Source organism: Rutidosis leptorrhynchoides, chromosome 3, assembly GCF_046630445.1.
Source record: "Rutidosis leptorrhynchoides isolate AG116_Rl617_1_P2 chromosome 3, CSIRO_AGI_Rlap_v1, whole genome shotgun sequence".
Taxonomy (NCBI): Eukaryota; Viridiplantae; Streptophyta; class Magnoliopsida; order Asterales; family Asteraceae; genus Rutidosis; species Rutidosis leptorrhynchoides.
In genome coordinates, this window is record NC_092335.1 from 98736172 (window position 1) to 98746151 (window position 9980).

General features: G+C 27.7%; 1 protein-coding gene across 1 annotated transcript; it reads right to left on the reverse strand.

The window, feature by feature from the left end:
• Positions 1–1172: 1172 nt before the first annotated feature.
• Positions 1173–2297, reverse strand: LOC139900233 (uncharacterized). The gene has a single exon (XM_071883024.1). It carries the CDS (start codon positions 2295–2297, stop codon positions 1173–1175), a length of 1125 nt encoding a protein of 374 aa, XP_071739125.1.
• Between the last annotated feature and the right edge of the window lie 7683 nt (positions 2298–9980).

Genomic DNA, 9980 nt, shown 5'->3' on the forward strand with positions numbered 1-9980 from the left:
TTATGAAGAACACTTAGAACTTGAAGATAGAACTTGAGAGAGATCAATTAGATGAAGAAAATTGAAGAATGAAAGTGTTTGTAGGTGTTTTTGGTCATTGGTGTATGGATTAGATATAAAGGATATGTAATTTTGTTTTCATGTAAATAAGTCATGAATGATTACTCATATTTTTGTAATTTTATGAGATATTTCATGCTAGTTGCCAAATGATGGTTCCCACATGTGTTAGGTGACTCACATGGGCTTCTAAGAGCTGATCATTGGAGTGTATATACCAATAGTACATACATCTAAAAGCTGTGTATTGTACGAGTACGAATACGGGTGCATACGAATAGAATTGTTGATGAAACTGAACGAGGATGTAATTGTAAGCATTTTTGTTAAGTAGAAGTATTTTGATAAGTGTATTGAAGTCTTCCAAAAGTGTATAAATACATATTAAAACACTACATGTATATACATTTTAACTGAGTCGTTAAGTCATCGTTAGTCGTTACATGTAAGTGTTGTTTTGAAACCTTTAGGTTAACGATCTTGTTAAATGTTGTTAACCCAATGTTTATAATATCAAATGAGATTTTAAATTATTATATTATCATGATATTATCATGTATGAATATCTCTTAATATGATATATATACATTAAATTTCTTTACAACGATAATCGTTACATATATGTCTCGTTTAAAAATCATTAAGTTAGTAGTCTTGTTTTTACATATGTAGTTCATTGTTAATATACTTAATGATATGTTTACTTATCATAGTATCATGTTAACTATATATATATCCATATATATGTCATCATATAGTTTTTACAAGTTTTAACGTTCGTGAATCACCGATCAACTTGGGTGGTCAATTGTCTATATGAAACACATTTCAATTAATCAAGTCTTAATAAGTTTGATTGCTTAACATGTTAGAAACATTTAATCATGTAAATATCAATCTCAATTAATATATATAAACATGGAAAAGTTCGGGTCACTACAGGATGGACATGCAAGTTTACTTTTAGTGCTCCATCCAGATAAGTTGGCATACGCTGAAAAGTCACTTATTGTCCATACCATACCAGTATGCATTTGAAAGTTACTATTTGTTGATGAATCATATGTCTCTACTCCATGATCCCACAACCACTTTAGCTCATCCACTAGAGGTTACAAATATACATCTATATTATTCCCTGGCGCAGATGGTCCTGGTATTAGTAGAGTAAGCATGAAATAGGGTTTTTTCATGCACATCCAAGGAGGTAGATTATATGGAATCAATACAATAGGCCATGTACTATGGGAATTACTTATATTTCCAAAAGGGTTAAACCCGACACTCGCTAAACCAAGCATGACATTACGGGATTCCTTTGAAAATTTAGGATATTTATGATCAAATGTTTGCCAAGCTGGTGAATCTGCCGGATGTCTCAGTAAACCATCTTTCGTGCGACCCTCTTCGTGCCATCTCATGGAGGCAGCAGCTTCAGATGACATATATAACCTTTGCAAACGCGGGATGAGAGGAAAGTAACGCAAAACCTTTGCTGGGACCTTATTATGATCATTGGCAGTTAAGTTTTCCTCATCATCTGAATCATCTTCACTTGTTTTATACCGTGACGTGTGACATACGACACACTCCATTTTATCCTTGTTTTGTTTCCAATACAACATACAATCATTAGGGCATGCATCGATTTTTTCATAACCTAGTCCTAAATCTCTTATTAACTTTCGTAGATCATACAGTGACTTAGGTATGGCTGCTTCCGGGAAGGCTTCCCTTAAAGTATCAATGATCATGCTGAAACCCTTGTCATTACATTTGCCAATACACTTGCTATGAAATAGTCTAACTACGAAAGAAAGAATAGAGAAATTTTTACATCCGGGGTATAGTTCTTGCTTTGCACTCTCCAATCTTTTATAAAACTTTTTGGCACTTTTGTTTGGTAAGCTATGATCTTCAGTTTCAAGTATGTTATCATCAAACCAATGATGGGTGTCAGACACCAATCCTATCATGTCATCTTCTGCATCTTCCATAGGAATGTCACAAGGTTCGCTGATCGAAGTTTGAATTGTATAGCCTTTATAAAAACCATCACATAGTAGATCTGTTCTAGCATCATACCGTACAACCCATTTTAGATTAACACACTCATTGCATGGGCATGCTATCTCACCATTTACACCCTCCTTTTTAAATATATAATCAATAAAATTATCAAGACCTTTTTTATATGCAGAAGAATTTCTCGAGCTAGACATCCAATTTATGTCCATCCTGGATGAAACAATGCAATTATCATCTAATTTATATAAAAATATTGTAAATATATTAAGCACGTAATTCATCTTAAAAATTAAACCAAATATTGATGAGGCTCATCAATTATTACCAAAATTATTGAATTAAAGAACGAACTTATCATATGCATATTGAAATCAGAACGCGTAAGATGTAACACATGAAATTATTAACAAAATTAGTCACAGAAAAGTACATGTTCAATATGTTGTCACGATATACAATTATCAGTTTAACACGTTGGAAGAAACTTGAAATTTGCAGAGGATACGATAGAAGAAAGTAGAAAAGAAGGAGAAGATATGAAATGTCCCGTTCATATTGATTATAAACGTTCCATATTAATTGATTTCTTCGCGAGGTTTTGACCTCTATATGAGACGTTTTTTAAAGACTGCGTTCATTTTTAAAACAACCATAACCTTTATTTTATCTATAAAGGTTTAAAAAGTATTACGTAGATTATCAAATAATGGTTATCTAAAATATACTGTTTACACACGACCATTACATAATGGTTTACAATAAGAATATATTACATCAAAAATAAGTTTCTTGAATGCAGTTTTTACATAATATCATACAAGCATGGACTCCAAATCTTGTCCTTATTTTATTATGCAACAGCGGAAGCTCTTAATAATCACCTGAGAATAAACATGCTTAAAACGTCAATAAAAATGTTGGTGAGTTATACGTTTAACCTATATATTATCAAATCATAATAATAGACCACAAGATTTCATATTTCAATATACATCCCATACATAGAGATAAAAATCATTCATACGGTGAACACCTGGTAACCGACATTAACAAGATGCATATAAGAATATCCCCTATCATTCCGGGAAATCCTTCGGACATGATAAAAACGAATTCGAAGTACTAAAGCATCCGGTACTTTGGATGGGGTTCGTTAGGCCCAATAGATCTATCTTTAGGATTCGCGTCAATTAGTTGATCGGTTTACTAATTCTTAGGCTACCAAGCAAAAGGGGCATATTCGGCTTCGATCATTCACCCATATAATGTAGTTTCATTTACTTGTGTCTATTTTGTAAAACATTTATAAAACTGCATGTATTCTCATCCCAAAATATTAGATTTTAAAAGTTGGACTATAACTCACTTTCACAGATTTTTACTTCGTCGGGAGTAAGACTTGGCCACTGGTCGATTCACGAACCTATAACAAATATATACATACATATATATATATATATATATATATATATATATATATATATATATATATATATATATATATATATATATATATATATATATATATATATATATATATATATCAAAGTATGTTCAAAATATATTTACAACATTTTTAATACATTTTGATGTTTTAAGTTTATTAAGTCAGATGTCCTCGTTAGTAACCTACAACTAGTTGTCCATAGTTAGATGTACAGAAATAAATTGATATATATTATCTTGAGTCAATCCACGACCCAGTGTATACACGTATCATGCTAGATCACAACTCAAAGTATATATATTTTTGGAATAAACCTCAACCCTGTATAGCTAACTCAAACATTACTGCATATAGAGTGTCTATGGTTGTTCCAAATAATATATATACATGGGTCGATATGATATGTCAAAATATTTGCATACGTGTCTATGGTATCCCAAGATTATATAATATATTAGAATACATATATAATACAATATAAGTTAGCTAGGATATGATTTGTATAGAATTGTTACAATATTTCCCGTAGCTAAAACAATCAAAAAATATCCAATCTTGTTTTACCCATAACTTCTTCGTTTTAAATTCGCTTTGAATGAATCAAATTGCTATAGTTTCATATTGAACTCTATTTTATGAATATAAAAATAAAAAGTATAGGTTTATAGTCAGAAATATAAGTTACAAGTCATTTTTGTAAGAGGTAGTCATTTCAGTCGGAAGAACGACGTCTTGATGACCATTTTGAAAAACATACTTCCACTTTGAGTTTAACCATGATTTTTGGATATAGTTTCATGTTCATAAGAAAAATCATTTTCTCAGAAGAATAACTTTTAAATCAAAGTTTATCATAGTTTTTAATTATCAAACCCAAAACAGCCCGCGGTGTTACTACGACGGCGTATGTCTGGTTTTACGGTGTTTTTCGTGTTTCCAGGTTTTAAATTATTAAGTTAGCATATCATATAGATATAGAACATGTGTTTTGTTGATTTTAAAAGTCAAGTTAGAAGAATTAACTTTTGTTTACGAACAAGTTTAGAATTAACTAAACTATGTTCTAGTGATTTCAAGTTTAAACCTTCGAGATAAGGTAGTTTTATATATATGAATCAAATGATGTTATGAATATCATTACTACCTCTGGTTTTGTGGATAAACCTACTGGAAATGAGAAAAATAGATCTAGCTTCAAAGGATCCTTGGATAGCTTGAAAGTTCTTGAAGCAGAATCATGACACGAAAACAAGTTCAAGTAAGATTTTCACTCGAAATAAGATTGTTATAGATATAGAAATTGAATAAAAGTTTGAATATAAGTATTACCTTGTATTAGAAAGATATCTTACTGTAAATAAAAAAGATTTCTTGAGGTTGGATGATCACTTTACAAGATTGGAAGTAAGCTAGCAAACTTGGAAGTATTCTTGATTTTATGAAACTAGAACTTATAGAATTTATGAAGAATACTTAGAACTTGAAGATAGAACTTGAGAGAGATCAATTAGATGAATAAGATTGAAGAATGAAAGTGTTTGTAAGTGTTTTTGGTCGTTGGTATATGGATTAGATATAAAGGATTTGTAATTTTGTTTACATGTAAATAAGTCATGAATGATTACTAATATTTTTGTAATTTTATGAGATATTTCATGCTAGTTGCCAAATGATGGTTCCCACATGTGTTAGGTGACTCACATGGGCTGTTAAGAGCTGATCATTGGAGTGTATTTACCAATAGTACATACATCTAAAAGCTGTGTATTGTACGAGTACGAATACGGGTGCATACGAGTAGAATTGTTGATGAAACTGAACGAGGATGTAATTGTAAGCATTTTTGTTAAGTAGAAGTATTTTGATAAGTGTTTTGAAGTCTTTCAAAAGTGTATGAATACATATTAAAGCACTACATGTATATACATTTTAACTGAGTCGTTAAGTCATCGTTAGTCGTTACATGTAAATGTTGTTTTGAAACCTTTAGGTTAACGATCTTGTTAAATGTTGATAACTCATTGTTTATTATATCTAAAGAGATGTTAAATTATTACATTATCATGATATTATGATATATTAATATATCTTAGTATGATATATATACAGTTAAATGTTGTTACAACGATAATCGTTACATATATGTCTCGTTTCGAAATCATTAAGTTAGTAGTTTTGTTTTTACATATGTAGTTTATTGTTAAAACACTTAATGACATGTTCACTTATCATTTATCATGATTAAACATAGTGTATCAATATCTTAATATGATTCATATGTATTTAGTAAGACGTTGTTATAACGATAATCGTTATATATATCGTTTCGAGTTTCTTAATTCAATAAACTCAATTTTATGTATATAATTCATTGTTAAAATACCTAATGAGATACTTACTTATCATGATATCGTGTTAACTATATATATAATCATATATATGTCATCATATTGTTTTTACAAGTTTTAACATTCGTGAATCACCGGTCAACTTGGGTGGTCAATTGTCTATATGAAACCTATTTCAATTAATCAAGTCTTAACAAGTTTGATTGCTTAACATGTTGGAAACACTTAGTCATGTAAATAACAATTTCATTTAATATATATAAACATGGAAAAGTTCGGGTCACTACAAGATATGGTCAACAAAATACAATAAATGACGATAACAAGTAGTTTTATTTGTTTTAGAAATCATAATTATTTCCGTTTATAAATTATCTACATTAATTCACAGATACTTAGTTACTTATTATTATTAATAATTTGCAAAGTTAAAATAGAAATAAGAACTGCAGCTCATTGATAAATAACATTGTATGTAAACATAAGGTCTTCAGTTCGATTCCCTACACTTACATTTTAAAATCTTTTTAAATTTTGATTCACATAAACTATACCGTATTAATTGATATGATAATATCATATAGTTTATATAATTATTTAAAAATCATAATAATTGCTAATAAATAAATATATATACACTATATAATAATAATATATAAACTATATTTAGTTTATATATTAATATTAATAAATTATAATAATTTTACCAAATTATTTAATTTATATAAAATATATGATATGATAATATCATATATTCACTATTTAATAATATTATTATTTTTTAACTTTCTAATTATTGGGTTAATATTATTTCTAATTTCTATTAAGTATATTATATGATATGATTGAAGATATCAATGTCACCAAATATGAAATGGTTTACGTTTGTCATAGCCCATCCAGTTGTCGCTTTGAACTGAATGATGAACGAAAGCGCTCATCTTCGTTTGGCTCCCGTTTGTGACGACCCGGAAATTTCCGACCAAATTTAAACTTGATCTTTATATGTTTCTGACACGATAAGCAAAGTCTATAATGTTGAGTCTCGAAAACTTTGAAACTATGTTCATGTATTCAATTACCCTTCGACCATTACCGACGATTCACGAACAATTAGTTACAAATAAATATATATAGATACATAAATAAGTGTGTACATATATAAGTATATATATATATATATATATATATATATATATATATATATATATATATATATATATATATATATAAACAAATATATATATATAATAGTTTGAAATAATAAAATACAATTTAATCAATTGAAATTAAAAATGTAGACTAATTAACAGAATAATTAAGTTGCTATGAATCTATATATAAGTAATGATATATATATATATATATATATATATATATATATATATATATATATATATATATATATATATATATATATATATATATATATATATATATATATATATATATTCAATATTTGATAAAAGATATTATGTAATATATATATATATATTACATACTTATTAAATATTACATCAAATTAATTACAAGTTTAAAATATAATTGTTATATTAATGTTATTATTACCTCCATTATTATTATTATTAACATTAATATTAATATCACCACTTGTTAAATTATTATTTTTAATATATATTATATAGATATGAAAGTCAATACATGTAAGGTGTTATAATTACTGATATTATTATTATCAATATTAATAACATTATTACTATAATTAGTAGTAAAAATTATAATTTTAGTTATTACTACGATTAATATTATTATTTTAGTTATTATTATCATTATCATTAGAAAACTTTATTATTATTATAGTTATCATTATCATTATAAGTAATACAAATTATTATTATGAATAATATTATATTTATAGTTAAAAATAACATTATTATTATTATTATTAATATTAATATTATTTTTAATTTTATTAATATAATTATAATTATTAATTATTAATTATTAATAATAATAGGATAAGATCATACATACGGTATATAAAATAAAAATAAAAATAAAAATACTGATATATGTACGTGAAACGACCCGTTCATATTACTATAAACGCAGTACGTTCTCATTGGTCCCATAGCGAGGTATTTGACCTCTATATGATACGTTTTAGAAAATATTGCATTCGTTTCATATAAAGCACATTATTATTATACATAATGCATGTTTTAAATAAGTGGACGATTATTTAAGAAATAATCCCCAAAATACATCGGTTTCCAAATACTACACACGTTACGTAACAGTCGAATATAATACATGACAAAGGTTTTATTGAATGCAACACTTTATTTAAATAAAAGTATGAGACTCCATGCACAGCTTGCTCAGATAATGCAACAGCGGAAGACTTTCTTAAGGACCTGAGAATAAACATGCGTAAACAGTCAACACAAAGGTTGGTGAGATATATAGGTTTATCATCGATATAAATATAGACCACAAGATTTCATAGTTATAAATATGTGTACACTCGCAAGTGTATAAAAGTATTCTATAAGTTGTTGAGCGCTTCGATAACCATACTTAACCATTAATATGGCATATTCCCTTTATTATGAAATCTCCCTACACTGTACCAAGTGTAGTAAAAACGAAGTACTATGCAACCGTTTACGATACTAGAGCGACTAGCCCGGTTGGGGTTGTCAAACCCGATGGATCTATCAATAGGATTCACGTATACATGTTCTTACAACATGTAAATATTAGTTACCAAGCTATTAGGGAAGATATGCAAAGTGGTACAACTCAACGTAGAATATATTTTAAGTACTTGTGTCTATGGCGTAAAACATAAAATGTATGTATTATCCTCCCAAAATATTTGTAGAGTTTAAAAATGGGACTATATACTCACAGTAGTAAAAGTATATTAATAATAAGTTTTCAACTGATTAAAAATATGACCGTCGTCCTTGGATTCACGAACCTATAACAATAATAACGATTCAGATAATAATACGACATATGAATAAAATAAAGCAAGTTCATAGAATACTTATATTATAATTTTTAACATTTTATGTTAGTAGTCCATTGTTAGTAGTCCTTTGTTAGTAGTCCAAAATAGTCCGAAAAGTCCAACAGTCCAATAATCGGTATATATATATATAATCTTAGAATTACCCCACGACGTATTGTATACGTATTGTCTTTGCATCAACCCAGAGACATATTGTATACGTATTGTCTTAGAATTAACTAAGATGTATTGTGTACATATTGTCTTAGGATTTATCAAAATGTATTGTATACTTATTGTGTTAGGACGTACCAAGAATATTATTATTCATATATACAATCACAGAATTAACCAAGATTATAATATTTTATTATAATACTGATAACATGTCCAAATATATATAGGATATAGGAAAAGTTAACAAGGATATGGTTAATATAGTTTTTATAATATAAATTTCGTCCATACAACGTTAATTTTAGCAGATTTTGTTTTGCTCGCCAAATATTCATTACAACTCCCTTTAAAGTGAATCAAATTGCTATGGATTCATTAAGAAGTAAATTTTACAAAACCAATTCGAAAATTTCATCCCAAGTAGTAATTTTTAGAGCTTTACCCTCTTTTTGTGTCGGTGGACAGATTTGGAAAAATCCCGGCATCCACCCAATATATCATTTTTTATAAAATACTTACACTTTGTTTAAAATCATGAAACAAATACTGGAAGTATTATTTACATATATTAACATATTTCCAAAGTCTTAGCCTCGAAATCAAAGTCTAAGATAGGTTTTTAATTCCCAACCCAAAACAGCCCACTTTTTACCGAATGGAGATTAAAGGATATATGTTAAGTTTCAAGGTGTTCTTCATATGTACAAGTTATACGTTCTTATATTAACTTAATATAACATCATAATACATATAACTAAGTGTTATTAGAGTTAAGTTAGAAAGATTAGATTAGTTTTTTAAACAAGCTTGGTGTTCACCAAAACAAGTTCTAGTTTTTACAAGTTTTATAAGTATAATAAGATAGCAACTATACAAGGAATTGAACAAGGATTTTGAGAAGTATTTTACCTTGATTATGAAGAGGAAAGTTGCTGAGATT